Source organism: Balaenoptera borealis (assembly GCF_965194805.1).
Source record: "Balaenoptera borealis genome assembly, chromosome: 11".
In the NCBI taxonomy this organism is placed as follows: Eukaryota; Metazoa; Chordata; class Mammalia; order Artiodactyla; family Balaenopteridae; genus Balaenoptera; species Balaenoptera borealis.
Genome location: NC_138868.1, coordinates 50,598,405 through 50,614,351, shown reverse-complemented (window position 1 = coordinate 50,614,351; position 15,947 = coordinate 50,598,405). Strand labels below are relative to the sequence as shown.

The window sequence follows — 15,947 nt, the reverse complement described above, 5'->3', positions numbered from 1 at the left end:
TATATTAAATGTATTAATATTTAGGAGAGCTCAATTCATACATAGGAGAGCTTATTTTGTGCCAGGTACTATTCTAAGTCCTTTATGTGAATTAATCCATTTATAATACCCACAATATAAGAGTATTATGAAGTTTGTACTATTATGTCCATTTTACAAATGATGTGACTAATACAGTGAAAGTGAGTGGTAGAACCAGGATTCAAACCCAGGCAGCCTGGCTCTAGAATCAAGCTCTAAACCATCATGTTACACTGAACCCAAGCCAGTGTAACCCTCTGGCCCCTAGCTGGATATCTTTGTTTTAGATTGGCTGGCAATGTGGGGACCTTTTTCTTTCTTCTGTATAGTAGACATAATAGGCATTGACTACCTACTGTAAGCTAAGCATTCTCCTGGGTGTTCTAGGGCAAGCTCAAGTGAGAGATACTCATTCAGTTATTTAATAACCACATACCTTGCTCTGTGCCAGGCTCTATGCTTGGAGATTGGCTTACAGAGCTAAATTAATTATTTATTTAGGTGTTCCAGAAAATTTGCAAGATGCTGGATAAAGAGATAAGTGACAAATAAAACACAATTTCTATATTTGAGTTGCTTAGGGGGAGTAAAAAGGGGGTAATTAAATAGTAATTATGGTATAATGGGATAAATACTGTCATAGATATATACCCTGAGGACTAAGAGCACAAATAGGATAGGGCAGTTAATTTGCTTGGGAGAGGTCTGGAAAACTTCACAGAGGCAGTGACTTTTTCTTCAGCAGATAAAGAGAAGGAGAAACATTTTAAATGGAGCACCTTGTGTAAAGGAAAAAGAGCATGGTCTAGTTTGTTCAAGGAGCCTGAAGTGGCTTGATGTATCTAGAGCAAATGTTGGCAAACTTTTTCTATAAAGGGCCAGATAGTCAATATTTTAGGCTTTGCTGGCCACACAGTCTCTGTCACAACGACTCAAGTCTGCCTTTGAAGCATGAAAGCAGCTATAGACAGTGCATAAATGAATGAATGTGTCTGAGTTCCAATAAAACTTTATTTACAAAAACAAGCAGCAAGCTGGATTTGGCCCATGGCCGTAGTTTCCTGACCCCTGGCCTGGAGTGTAGATGTCTGATAGGGAGGGAGAATGGCCAGGAAGCTGACTGGAAAGTTAGTCTGTGGGCCAGATTGTAAAAGGCCTTGAATGTAAGGCCAAGAGGCTAGGGCTTTATCCTATTGGTAATGGGGAGTCATGAGATTTTAAGTAGGTACGTTGGTATCGTTAGATTTATACTTTACAAAGGTCATTCTGGTGACTAGTGTGGTAGATGGACTGGCAGAAGTGAGACTAGATGTACAAAGGTGAGTGAGAAATGACTGTCCTCTCCCTGACCTTGAGCAATAGCTTCTGGTCTCACTGAGGACAGATTTTTCACCGCTGAGATATCCATGTCCCAGCATTCTGTACCAATGACATTCAGAGCTGTTGTAGCTAAAATCTGGGTCCTTGCTAGATGTTCACGTGGTGAACAAGAGTTGGGAAGCTTCTCAGATCTCTGGGGCATGTGTGTTGTGGGTTCTAAACATTGTACGTGTGGGGAAGTGGGAGTGGTGGTGTTGTGGTGTGGTTTGGGAGACATGGAGCGTGAGCAGTGGGGAACAAGGGTGGAAAGGGGAAGGAGGAGTAATTGCTTCCAGGGAAGAACCCAGGAGACCCGCCTGATTCCCACACCCAAAGATGTGCTGCTCCTCTTCCAGCTTTACCTCAGTGAATTCTGTTCCCTGATGAAGCTGGCTGGCCTGTTTTGTTGGGAATTCTAGAGAGATGTCTCCCCTCCTGTCTGCTCTCACCCACACCCCTTCACTACTGCTTCACTTGGGATGGGGTTGCATGCTTTGTGCCACTGCCAGGGAGATCACTTTTCTGAGCTTATAGAACTAAATATACCTAGTAAGAACTGGTCCCTTGGCTCTTCAGAGAGCTGTTGAGCTGCAGCTCTAGCCAATGCTGTATTCCCCCTGGTAAGGCAGGACTTTCAGGGAGCCTCCTTAGACCTTCCTGAGAGAAGACCTGCTTGTTCTGAGTCCGAAATAGTAAATCCTTGTTGTGGGAGCCAAAAGTTGCCTCTTTGGTTTTGTTTTGGTTTTGCTTTTTGTTGCTTTTAAATTTTGTCTTATATCAGACATTAGCCATTAGCTGGATGTGGGACAGTGTTCAGAGCAATATGTGATAATGCCTACCTCAAGTATATTGGACATCAAAGTTCTAGTTCTGTACAACTTTCTTGTATGCTATGTTTATGGCTGGGTAACTGGGATCGTCTATCAGAGGGTATATGGTTTGGTAGGGGAGATAGACGCATACAAGACTGATTAGGGTATACACAGGGACCGTGGGAGCACGGTCATAATCATCTTTGATCAAGAATAATCATCTTTGATCAAGAAGCCCTTGTTGGGCTTCCCTGGTGGCGCAGTGGTTAAGAATCCACCTGCCAATGCAGGGGACACGGGTTCGAGCCCTGGTCCAGGAAGATCCCACATGCCACGGAGCAACTAAGCCCGTGCACCACAACTACTGAGCCTGCGCTCTAGAGCCTGTGAGCCACAACTGCTGAGCCCGCGTGCTGCAACTGCCGAAGCCCACGTGCCTAGAGCCCGTGTTCCACAACAAGGGAAGCCACTGCAGTGAGAAGCCCGCGCACCACAACAAAGAGTAGCCCCCGCTTGCCGCAACTAGAGAAAGCCCACACACAGCAACGAAGACCCAATGTAGCCAAAAATAAATAACTAAAATAAAAAATTTTTTTTTAAATTAAGAAAAAAAAAAGCCCTCGTTATCTTCCTCAGGACCAACTGCCCCACCTCTAAGCTGCCCCAAATTGCGACATATGTATAATACTGTTTGATAGGGGCAATTAATTTTTTCTTAATTTTAAGTAAAATATAAACAAAAACATCTTCATAAAATGTTGCATTATAAAATTAATTTGTAATAAACGATCTACATAAAAACAATGTGCTTGCTTTGCAAACACAACCTCATGACAAGTCCCTTAGCCACCACCCTCCCTTCCAATCAAATTGTAGCCCTTAAGCCTCTCCCAAATAAAATTCCAGAGTTGTCGCTGGAGCTCAGTGTTCCTAGACCTTTAAATTGTTTTTTTAAAGAGAGCTGGACTTTTGGGGTGAAATTTGATTTTTTAAAAAAATATTTATTTATTTATTTATTTGGCTGTGCTGGGTCTTAGTTGTGGCATGCGGGATCTTCATTGCGGCATGCAGGATCTTTTTAGTTGTGGCATGTGGGCTCCTCTAGTTGTGGCTTGCAGGCTCTTAGTTGCGGCATGTGGGATCTAGTTCCTTGACTAGGGATCGAACCCAGGCCCCCTGCGTTGGGAGTGTGGAGTCTTAACCACTGGACCACCAGGGAAGTCCCTGAAATTGGATTTTTAAATATAGTTTCAATTTATAAAATGCTCTGTGGGCCATTAAAAGACATGTGCAAAGGCAGTTTATGACTTGTGCAAACATGACTCATTTAATCCTTATCACACTCAAATGAGAGGGATAATTAGCCCTCATTTTGAGGGGAATACAGGCTCAGAGATGCTAAGTAGCTTGCCCAAAAGTCACATAGGAAGTGGTCTGTTTCTAAAGGTTCTGAACTCTTTATATTTACAGTACACCGCCTTTCCTCCCCTTAAAGCCTCAGCTCGGTGCTTTGTGACCACCTAGAGGGGTGGGATAGGGAGGGTGGGAGGGAGAAGCAAGAGGGAGGAGATATGGGGATATGTGTATATGTATAGCTGATTCACTTTGTTATACAGCAGAAACTAACACACCATTGTAAAGCAATTATACTCCAATAAAGACGTTAAAAAAAAAAAAAAGAAAAAAGCCTGCTTGTTGCAGCCGCACTTCCTTGTTCTCTAAAGAGGGTCCACCCAGCACCTGGCCCTTCCTTCAGGTATAGCTTCTGTCAGCCCACACTCCTCGTTTGGCACCACCTTCTTGCTGGCCTTGTTTTCTGACCTTACTCTTTCTTTGCATGCTTTGTGGCACCAGCAGAGCCTGATGTGAGCCCCTGTGCAGGTACTCCTTGCAGTTTCTTCCCATGAACGTCTCTGCTCTCCGTACACCTCAATGACCAGACTTGGCTATAAAAAGCAGTCTATTTCTTGTTGGCTCCCTAAAAGTAGCTGGTATGTCTCATCACATGGTTTCCTGAAGTTAACTGATAATGGTAGAAAATCCTCTTCCTTGGAGATTTTGGCATTTCTGCTCCTAAGGCCTGCATGTGACAAGTGTTTCTCTAGTCTTAGATTAAGAGGGTCTGGGTTAGAGCCTAGGAGGACTAAAGTAGGGTATACCTTAAAGGACGCCTGATGAATCAAAAGTAAGAAAATTATGAAGATTAGAAATTTGATCTCTGTGAAGTTTATGCAAAACCTGACAACTTCTCATTATATCCACATTACTACTTTGTTTCAAGCCACCATTAGCTCACATCTTGATTATTGCAATTGCCACCTGGTTTCCCCGCATCTGCCCTTGTCCTCCTATAGTCTGCTTCTCAACACAGCGTTCAGAGAAATGCTTTTAAAAATGTAAATGCGATCGTGTCGCATATCTCTTCAAATTCCTCCAACAGCTTCCATCTCAGAGTAAAAGTCAAAGTCCTTATGATGACCTACAAAGGTCTTTATGATCTGGACCCCTGTTGCTTCCCTGAGTTCATCTCCTACTAGTTACCACCTCACTTGTTTCTCTTTGGCCACACTGACCTCCTTGATATTCCTTGAACATACTTGTTCTTGGCTCAGGGCCTTTGCATTTGCCATTTTCTGTTCTTGGGATACTCTTCCAGTTATCCTGCTTGCCTTTCTCCAACATCTCCTTCAGATATTTGCTTAAAAGTCACTTTCTTAATGAGACTTTCCTTGACACCTCTAATGAAGATGATAAATCACTAATACCACTACTCTTGGCCTTCCCTCTTGACCTTCCCTGCTTTATACAAATTATTGTCTCTCTCACCCAAATTGGTTGTTAGCTCAATGAGGACAAAGATTTTTGTCTGTTTTGTTTACTATTTACTGCATTTCTAGTGCCCGGAACATAGAAATCTTATATTTGTTGAATAAATGAATGAATGAATTTCTGCCTCCAGACTGACTGTCTCAGACTGCTTGTAACTGTGTCTTCCCTGATATGTCCTAGTGTCTGGTGTTTAAGGTCCAGTGATCTCATCACTTAGGTCCCCAGTGAGAGTAATCAGACTCTCAATAAAATTAACAAAATTGTTTTAAAATTCATTTTGAAAAATAAGTAACTGAGATTGATAAGAAATGTTCTGAAATAAAAGAGCCATGGAAAGAGGGGGTCAAGACATTAGAAAAATTTTAAAAGCATAAAATAAAATTAAATTAAATTAAAATAAAAAGTATAATAAAATAGTCAAGTGCTAGCACGAAAATATGGTTTAGTGCAAAAGAATGGAGAGGCTAGAAATATACCCAACTATATGTAGTTGTTATTACTTTATAATTACTTCTTATTAAATAGCATTTTTCCAAAAAAGGAATAAAAGACAGATAATTTTTTTTAAGGTCTAAGGCATTTATTTATTTATTTATTTATTTTATTGAAGTATAGGTGATTTACAATGTTGTGCTAGTTTCTGGTATACAGCAAAGTGATTCAGTTTTTTATATATTGATATATTTATGTGTATATATGTGTGTGTGTATATATATATTCTTTTTCATAGTTTTTTCCATTATAGGTTTTTACAAGGTTTTGAATATAGTTCCCTGTGCTATACAGTTGGACCTTGTTCTTTATCTATTTTATATATAGTAGTTTTTATCTGCTAATCCCAAACTCCTAATTTATCCCCCCCACCCCAATTTCTCCTTTGGTAACCGTAAGTTTGTTTTCTATGTCTGTGAGTCTGTTTCTGTTTTGTAAGTAAGTTTGTTTGTATCAGTTTTTTAGATTCCACATATAGGTGATATCATATGATATTTGTCTTTCTCTGACTTACTTCACTTAGTATGATAATCTCTAGGTCCATCCATTGCTGCAAATGGCATTATTTCATTCTTTTCTTATGGCTGAGTAATATTCCATTGTGTATATATACCACATCTTCTTTATCCATTCATCTGTCAGTGGACATTTAGGTTGCTTCCGTGGAAAGACAGATAATTTAATAAATGGAGTTGGGATGCTGGTAGCAATTTGGGAAAAAAATGTTAAGAGTCACAATTTATAGCATACAATACATTGGATGTTAGGTGGTCTAAAGGGCTGACTATTAAAAAGTCCGAACATGTTAAATACTTCAGTCAGCTAACCTTTCCAAGAACTGACAAAATCTCCTTGCTCTGGGCCCTTCACCATGTCACTTACCTAATTCTTATTAAAAAGTAGATTCTCTCGCCAATTTCAAATGAGACATTGGGGAGCTGGAGAACCTAACCCACACATGTCAGAAGGAACCTGAGTTTAGTTGTGGGCGGAGGACACAGAGAACTGTTAAACTTAGGCACTGCTCTTCACTCCTCATCTCGCCGGAGGTCTTGACTTCCCTTCAGGATTCTAGCCTCCATGGGAATGTAGCTAGGCTGTACCTATACCCCAGGTAGTAGACTGCACTAGAGCTGCACTCCAGTATGTAGCTATTAGCCATATGTGGCCATTTAAACTTAAATGTAAATTAATTTTTAAAAAATTTCAGTTCTTTAGTCATACTAGCCACATTATGAGTGCTCAATAGCTGCCTGTGCCTAGTGACAGTTGTTTGGACAGGACAGACATTGAACCTTTCCATTATTGCAGAAAGTTGTATTGGACAGTGCTACGTTATAGTTGTGGACATTGTCAAGCTCCTTGTGCTCAGCAGCCTATACCCTGACTAGGGTGAGAGTACTCCAGTGTGGTCTCTCTTCAAACTTCTCTCCTGAGTCTTTAAGCCCAGATGTCTTATGTCTGAAAAACCCAGGGTAGAAAATCATCCCTCGATTATGGGTTTAAGGAATCTGGGACCATTCTTTCAATCGTCTATTCATTTAGTCAACAACATTTACTGACATTATTCTGGGTCAGACCCTTTCCTTTCTTGGACCCTGGGGATAATGAAAGGTGGATAAGAGACATTTCCTGAAAATTCTACTAAAATGTGTTCTTGTGAGAGTAGTGATCAGCGTTGCATATTTCTTTGATGTTTGAGACTCTGTGGAAAGCAGTGATCACTGTTCAATCTTATACATACTAATGTGGTTAAGGATTGGGCTGAATGAGTATCTGTGAAATTAATTACCAGTTAAATTTCTAAAAGCTTTGATTTCTTTTGCTTTTCTTTTTTCTTGTAAAAGTATAGTGTGAAAAAAAATCCACATAACTAAAGGACAGCATATGCAGTACAGGGGAAAAGTTTAGACTATAAAGTCAGATACCTTGGGTTGGAGTACTAACTCTATCATTTATCAGCTGTAACCTTGGGCAGATGTTTCAGTTATCTAATGCTGCATAACAAACTTCCCCCAAACTTAGTGGCTCCAAACAACAAAAACATTTATTTTATCATGTTTCTGCAATCTTGGCTTGGCTTATCAGGGACAGTTCCTGTGTGTCCACTTGGCATCAGGTGAAGTAACTCAAAATCTAGGGGCTAGAATCACCTGAAGTCTCAGTCACTCACATGTCTGACTCCTGGGCTGGAAGACTCAGACAGCTTGGGCTGCTCAGACATTGCTAGCTCTAAATAGTCTTTACACGTGATCTCTCCAGAATGATAGCCTCAGGGTAGCCAGGCTTCTTACATGGTGGCTCAGAGCTCCCAAGGCATGTGTCCCCAAAGGGAGTGAGCCAGGTGGAATCTATATTGCCTCTTCTAACCTAGCCTGGGAAGTCATTTGACATCATTACTGCCACATTCTGTTTGTTAGAAGATGAGTCATTAATGTCAGCCTATATTCAAGGGCAGAGGAATTCAACTTTTATGGAAGGATTGTCAAAGAATTGTGGACATATTTTAAAATTGTCACAGCAAGTAATTTAATCTCTTTAAACTTAATGTTTTGAGAATTTGGGGCAAACTGTGTTCTTTAAGACTATTACTGTTCTTGGACTTCCCTGGTGGCTCAGTGGTTAAGAATCTGCCTGCCAGTGCAGGGGACACGGGTTCGAGCCCTGGCCCAGGAAGATCCCACATGCTGCAGAGCAACTAAGCCCATGCGCCACAACTACTGAGCCTTGCTCTAGAGCCCACGAGCCACAACTACTGAGCTTGCGTGCTACAACTACTGAAGCCCGCACGCCTAGAGCCCGTGCTCCGCAACAAGAGAAGCCACCGCAATGAGAAACCCGCGCACCTCAACGAAGAATAGCCCCCGCTCGCCGCAACTAAAGAAAAGCCTGCGAGCAGCAGCGAAGACCCAATGCAGCCTAAATAAATAAATAAATAAATAAAGACTGTTACTATTCTCATTTGTAAAATAAGTGTGATAATTCATTAGTTGTGAAGATTAGATGAGAAAATAGAAGCTCTTGGAATGTTGCTTAGTGTGTAAATGAATGCTCAAAAGTTGTTAATTCTTCCTTTTCCATAATTAAAAAAATATGAGGAAGGAATTTCTTACGTTTATTTTTTTCTCAAGCGAAACATATAACAAAGAAGAAAGGGCAGTCTAGTTAGTAAGTCGGACATATTCACATGGAAGAATACATGGATGATGTGATACACTTGTACATCCGGCAGGTGGGATGTGCTGTGGGTAGCGAGGTGACCTGTGAGGAGATCTTAGTGGGTTGGCTCCCAGGTATCTCTTGTGACTTGTGTGCTTTCCCTTGCAGTTCCTGAGGGAAGACCTCAATTACCACGACCCAACGGTGAAACACAGCACCTTCCATGGTGAGGATAAGCTCATCAGCGTAGAGGACTTGTGGAAGGCATGGAAGTCTTCAGAAGGTAATAGGCAGCCTGGTTATCAATCCTAGTTGCCGGAAGGTTTAGAGAAGAGAGAAGAAGATGGGTAGCAATTTGGCCTTTAAAGGACATGAGTATAAAATGCTTAGTAAAGAGCAAATTACTGAAATGGTTCTACATACAGTCACTGAATAGAGACTGTATAGAGACTGAATAAGACTGAAGAGAGTCACTGAGCTGAGAATGGGGGAAGATGCTCCAAACAGAGTTGGAGTTGTTCTCATTAGAATTCTTATCGAATTCTATCCTATCCCTACACCTCTCCTTACCAGCTGCCCCCATCCCCCGAAGGAATCTCACAGCTTTGGCTGCTTCATCTCCAGAGACAGGGAGCTTGCTTGCCTTTTGAGGCAGCCCCTTTCTTCTGAAGCTCCCCACTTGGTCCTGGCTCTGCTGAGTCCTAGATGATTCAAAGGTTGGGTCAAAGTACAGTTGAACTCTCTCCCAAGTCTTCTCTTCCAGGTTAAATAGCCCTAGTTCTTTGAAGAAAACATTTTTTTCCAGCCTCCTCTTCATCTTGGTCTCCTGCGTGTGGACACTTTTGTTAATGTCTTTCTTAGATCATGGCTCCTACAGTTGGACACAGACCCCCAGGTGTGGTTTGATCAGCACAGAGCTGAGCAGGACCATCCGCTTCTCAGTTCTGGACCCTGTGTGTCTGTTAATGCAGTCTGATTAGATACTGGTACCTTCAGCAGTCAAATCACTCTGCTGACTCATGTTGAACTTACTAAATTAAAACTTTAGCTCTTTAGATCTTTTTCATGTGTGAGACTGCTAAACCATGATTACCTTTTTTTTTTTTTTCTCCTAGAGCATTTGCTTCAGAATTCTGAGTGAAAGAGCATGTCTAATTGTATGAGGCTTGACAGGGAAGGAAAAAACAGTGCCTTAGCCTCCTTTCCATTTGTGTCTATGGCTAGAGCTTCCTTTGATACCAATAAAAATGGAAGCAATCTCTCCCATGGGTCTCTTAGGGTATGTCTTGATGCTAAAAGAAGAGTTAAAAATAAGTGACCACCAGCATTCTGGTTTTTCGGATGAGGAACCTTAGGCCTAAATTTATTTATTTATTTTATTAAAAAAAATTTTTTTTAACATCTTTATTGGAGTATAATTGCTTTACAATGGTGTGTTAGTTTCTGCTTTATAACAAAGTGAATCAGCTATACCTATACATATATCCCCATATCTCCTCCCTCAGGCCTAAATTTATAAAGTTACCTGGTCATTGTATTTAGTAAATAGTGGAGCCAGGACTTAGACCTGGACCTTCTGCTCTCTAGGCCAATGCTTTTCCATACCACCTTGGTTGAAAGCACTGGTCTGGTTGTAGAGAAGACCAGTTTTGGTAGGAATGAGGCAGTTTCTATTTTTGTTTAAATTCTTACCTAGGGGGCTTCCTTGGTGGCATAGTGGTTAAGAATCTGCCTGCCAGTGCAGGGGACACAGGTTTGAGCCCTGGTCTGGGAAGATCCCACATGCTGCGGAGCAATTAAGCCTGTGTGCCACAACTACTGAGCCCGTGTGCCACAACTACTGGAGCCCGTGTGCCTAGAGCCCGTGCTCCACAACAAGAGAAGCCACCACAATGAGAAGCCCGAACCCCGCAAGGAAGAGTAGCCCCTGCTTGCCGCAACTAGAGAAAGCCCGTGTGCAGGAACGAAGACCCAATGCAGCCAAAAATAAATAAATTAAATAAATTTTAAAAGAAAATTCTTACCTAGGATTATGGAATTTCATTTCTGGAAGGGATCATCTATAATATAGATGGAGAACATTAGATTTAAACAGGAAGACCTGGATTTTTTAAAAAAATATTTTATTTATTTGGCTGCTCTGGGTCTTAGTTGTGGTATGCGGGATCTTTGTTGCTGCTTGTGGGATCTTCATTGTGGCATGTGGGCTCTTTAGTTGAGGCATGCAGGATCTTTTAGTTGCAGCATGCGGGATCTAGTTCTCTGACCAGGGATCGAACCTGTCCCCCCTGCACTGGGAGCATGGAGTCCTAATCAGTGGACCACCAAGGAAGTCCCAGGAAGACCTGGATTCTAATCCTGGTTGTAGGATGGACAGGCTGATGCTTGTTAACTCTGTTTTTATCAATTTAGAAGAAGCATAATTTAGCTATATAGATAGCTTTCTGGAAATTGTTATCCTTGTGGGGGCTTTTGTTTAATAGCTCCTGAGCAACTCAGGCTGTCTACTGATGAGAGATCAAGCACAGAAATGATCTTTGGAATGATACCAGCACTGCCAGGAAAAATCTTCTAACAGTACCATTTAATTTTAGTTTTCTTCTTTTTCTGTAATAACTTGAGGCCATGGCGCCTGGGTTTTAAGAGTGGGTGTCAAAAGTAGGAACTTAGAATGAAAGATGGCAGGGAGAGCATTCCTGGCCTTCTCTGAAAGCCAAAGAGAAGTAGCTGGGAAGGGAAAGTGACCAAGAGAGGGCAGAAACAGAGGGATTAAATCATAGTATTAGAAAACAGCTCAAGACAATTTTCTGGTAAGAACTTTATTTCTGGACTCAGCAACTAATTGGAACACTTCCAAGCATGTTCTAAATGACAGGAAGATGGGAGACAATGGAGTGAGTTTTGCAGAGTTGGTACCCATTACTGATGAGCAGAGAAAAACATTTCAATGCACAGTGATGTAGCTCATAGCTAAGCTAGAAGTGATATATATGTACCATTTTAGGATTTGCTCACCATGTGTCATGCCTGATGGTTTGACAAACTAAAAGTGAGAATCTTCTTGTGTACTATTTCTCCCAACAGTTTGTTTCATTATTCCAAGTAAGGCCCCTAATCTCTCTGGAGTTACGATCTCCAGAGCTACAAAAAGCATATACTATTCTGTCACTGGCTCACACTGGCTGGCCTGAGTTTTTCTAGATGATGTAGATATCAGCAGTGGTCATTTGTATTCAGAACATTAGCTGACTAATGCCAGTACCACTATGTGATTAATGTTGTTAACATTGTCTGACTAATGTTGGGGCCAGTCTTTTCTCTGTGTTATTTAGATTTAAGCAGAAAAGCCTGATAATCTCTACATTAGCCAGCTCTGGACTTTAATAATAAAAACAACAACAACAACTACAAAACTACTCTAGTGTTTATATCGTATTTAATATGTGCTAGGCAGTATTCTGAGTGCTTTACAAATATTAACTCTTATTTCTTACAAAAAGCTTATGAAGTATAAATATTACGACTGTCTCCATTTACAGATGAGGAAGATGAAGCAGAAAGAGAGTGATTAAGTGAAATAATGTAATGCAATTTTGTCATTAACTATCCAGGGTTAGTGCAGACTTCATAAGAAAAAGGCACAATACCTAACAAGAATACTGTCACTTCAGACACCAAACTAGCCATAAGCTCTGGGTGTTCCCAGACCACCTGTGCTCTGACCAACTGGCTACAAAATCAGGGGTTCCCACAATCCCCTCAGGTTTAATAATTTACTAAATAACTCTCAGGATTCAGGGAAGTGCTATGCTTATGATTACAATTTCATTATAAAGGATAAAAATTAGGACCAGCAAAAAGAAGACACCCATATGGCAAAGTCTTGTAGGGTCCTGAATGTGGAGCTTCTGTGTCCTCTCCCCATGGAATCAGGACATAGTGCCCTCCTGGCACATCAGTCATCAATGCAACCATGAAGTTCAACTGAGCCTCATTGTCCAGAGTTTTTATTGGGGTTTCCTATAACTTAGGCATGATTGATTGACCACATGATTGAACTCAATGGCCAGCCTTCTATTCCTCCCCAAAGGCCAGGCTGATATCACCTGGCTCAAAGCCCCAGTCCTCTAGTCACATGGTTGATCTTTCTGGTGACCAGCCCCCACCCAGAATCATCTCATTAGCATGAACTCAAGTGTGACCCAAGGGCCCACCAAGAATAACAAAGATACTCCTATAATCAGGGAAATTGACCTAAAGACAAAAACCAGCCAAATTCTTTATTATACAAAATTAAGTCATTAAGTAAGGAAGAGCTGAACTAGTAGAGCTGAGGAAGAGTTGAGAACAAGGGCAACTCCAGGGATCCCAGCAGCAGGGACTAGGGGATTGGCCTCTTCTAATTAGTAACTCTCATGTGTCTCGGCTACATTCATTCTTCATCTCTAAGTGTCTTTGCTCAAGAGTCAGATACAGTGGAAGGAGAATCAGATTGGCATAGTTTGGATCACAGACTTATGTAGGGTAGTAACAGTGAGAGAAGAGAGTATGTGTGTGTGGGAAGAGTTGGAGGGTGCTGCAAATTCCAATCTCTCTAAGATCCTTGAGGTAGGGAGAGTAGCAGTTCTTTAACAGAAGAGATGCCAGGTGAATTTTGTAGAATCTTTGAGCAGTAGAATTGTTGTATGTATCTTTGAGCCAATGGAAACAGTATCTATGCCCTTTGTAGTGAGGGGTGGTGGGAGGCATTGACCTAAGAGGATTCCCTTCTAAAGCATGGCTTCCATTCTTCTAAACAAAGTGCAGTATTACTATTTCTTCTCCCTTTTCGTGGACATGAGATTTAAAAAGATGTTGTCTGCCAAACAAAGCATATTTCTTAATAATTTCTTTACCCATTTTTATGGATCAAAGGCACCTTAACCATCAATTTTGATTCTAACTAAAGAGTATGATTCCAGCTAAAAGCAAAATAACCTGGTATTCTAGTGTCACTCTGAACTTTGTGTTGAGATGTTTTTGTTTTTTTTTAAAAATAAATTTATTTCTTTATTTATTTCTGGCTGCACTGGGTCTTTGTTGCTGCACACGGGCTTTCTCTAGTTGCGGTGAGCAGGGGCTACTCTTCGTTGGAGTGTGCAGGCTTCTCACTGTAGTGGCTTCTCTTGTTGCGGAGCATGGGCTCTAGGCACATGGGCTCAGTACTTGTGGCACACAGGCTTAGTTGCTCTGCAGCATGTGGGATCTTCCCAGACCAGGGATTGAACCCGTGTCCCCTGCATTGGCAGGCGGGTTCTTAACCACTGCATCACCAGGGAACTCCCGAGAAGATGTTTGTTTTCTACTAGGCTTTTGGAAATAAGAAAATAAGCTGACAGATCTCCTGTCTGTTCGTTTGTAGGACAGGATTTTTCGTAGGAGCAGTAGAGCAGTACTGGAGAACCAGGAGGGTTTTAGGGAGAAAACTCAGAAGAACTGTCCTCTCTGTTGACATAACACAGGGGACCAGGTGGCATTGGACTTTTGCATAAACCATTTCAAAAGTCAGATCAATATAAAAGAGTTGGCATCCCCTTTTTGCTTTTACATAAACCTGACGAGAGATCTATTTATTCTGTTCTTTTAGCTATTTAAAAATTACTTTGCTAAGTGAATCATCAAGTCATTTAGTTAAATTCCTCAACCATAGTTGTTTGTTGCTATATTTTTTGGGAAAAAGGTACAACTGGCTTTTTCTTTCTCTTACATTCTTTCAGATATAAATACAAAATGACCATGATGTGTTAAATCATTACATCAACGCTGGTTGCTTTTTGTTATCTGAAGAAAATGAACTTATCACAGTCATTTTCTATTTATATTACATAGCTATTTGAGGGTAAAATGTCTCACTTGTATCCACATTTAATAAAGGAAACAGCATCTCTTACCTATTTCTGTTCCCAAGTCCTGAGGATTCTACCTCTTTAATATATTTTATGTGCATCTCCTATGATACTGTTTTAGCTCAACTTCCTCTTTTTTATTTTATTTTTATTTATTTATTTATTTATTTTTGGCTGTGTTGGGTCTTCGTTGCTGCGCGCGGGCTTTCTCTAGTTGCGGCGAGCGGGGGCTACTCTTCGTTGCGGTGTGCGGGCTTCCTCATTGCAGTGGCTTCTCTTATTGTGGAGCACGGGCTCTAGGCGCACGGGCTTCAGTAGTTGCGGCACACGGGCTCTAGAGCACAGGCTCAGTAGTTGTGGCACACGAGCTTAGTTGCTCTGCAGCGTGTGGGATTTTCCCGGACCGGGGGTCGAACCCGTATCCCCTGCATTGGCAGGCGGATTCTCAACCACTGCACCACTGGGGAAGCCCTCAACTTCCTCTTTTGAAAGAGATTTATTGAGTTGTAATTGACAATAAAATAAGGTATAAATATTTAAAGTGTACAATTTTCAAAGTTCTGACACATGTATACAACTGTGAAACCATCACCACAATCAAGATAGTGAATGTATTCATCACCCCTACAATTTTTCTCACAGCCTTTTGTGATCTCTCCCCTCCTACCTCTCAGACAACTACTGATCTTTCAGCTGCTATAGGCATGTTTGCATTTTGTAGAATTTTATATACATGGAACCATATAATATATACTTAAAAAATTGGCTTCTTCCACTTAGCATAATTATTTTGAGATTTATTCATATTGTTGCATATATAAATATTTTATTTATTTTTATTGCTGAGTAGTAGTCCATTGTCTAAATATACCACAATTTGTTTATCCATCACTTGCTGATAGACATTTGAGTTATTTCCAGTTTTTGGTTATTACAAATAAAGCTTCAATGAACATTCATGTACAAGTCTTTCTATGGGCACATATTTTCTTTTCTCTTAGGTAAATATCTAGTAATGGAATGGCTAGATCACATGGTAGGTATATATTTTTAAAAAACTGTTGGACTGTCTTCAAAGTAGTTGTATCATTTTACATTCCCAGCAGCAATGTATGACTTTCAGTGCTTCCACATCCTCACCAGCACTTGGTATGGTCAGTCTTCTAAATTTTAGCTATTCTAATAGTGTAGTGTTATCACATAGTGGTTTTATTTTGCATTTACCTGATGACTAATGATGTTGGGCATCTTTTCATGTGCTTTAATTGCCATTCATATATCTTTTTTGGTGGATTATCTGTCCAAATCTTATGTCTTTTTAAAAATTGGGTTGTTTGTTTTCTTATTGTTAAGTTTTGAGAGTCCTTTATGTATTCTGGATATAAATCCT

At 40.7% G+C, this 15,947-nt stretch overlaps 1 protein-coding gene across 10 annotated transcripts in view; it reads left to right on the top strand.

Moving 5' to 3' along the window:
- Positions 1-15,947, top strand: part of STIM1 (stromal interaction molecule 1) — a 199,567-nt gene that overhangs the window by 136,218 nt on the left and 47,402 nt on the right. For all 10 annotated transcript variants that reach the window (XR_014231220.1, XM_082340309.1, XM_082340307.1 and 7 more), the window contains exon 3: positions 8,841-8,955. Coding sequence is in view for 9 of the 10 variants with exons in the window: in XM_082340309.1 (XP_082196435.1) it covers positions 8,841-8,955 (115 nt within the window). In the remaining variant the exon portion in view is untranslated. The remainder of the gene's footprint in view (positions 1-8,840; positions 8,956-15,947) is intronic.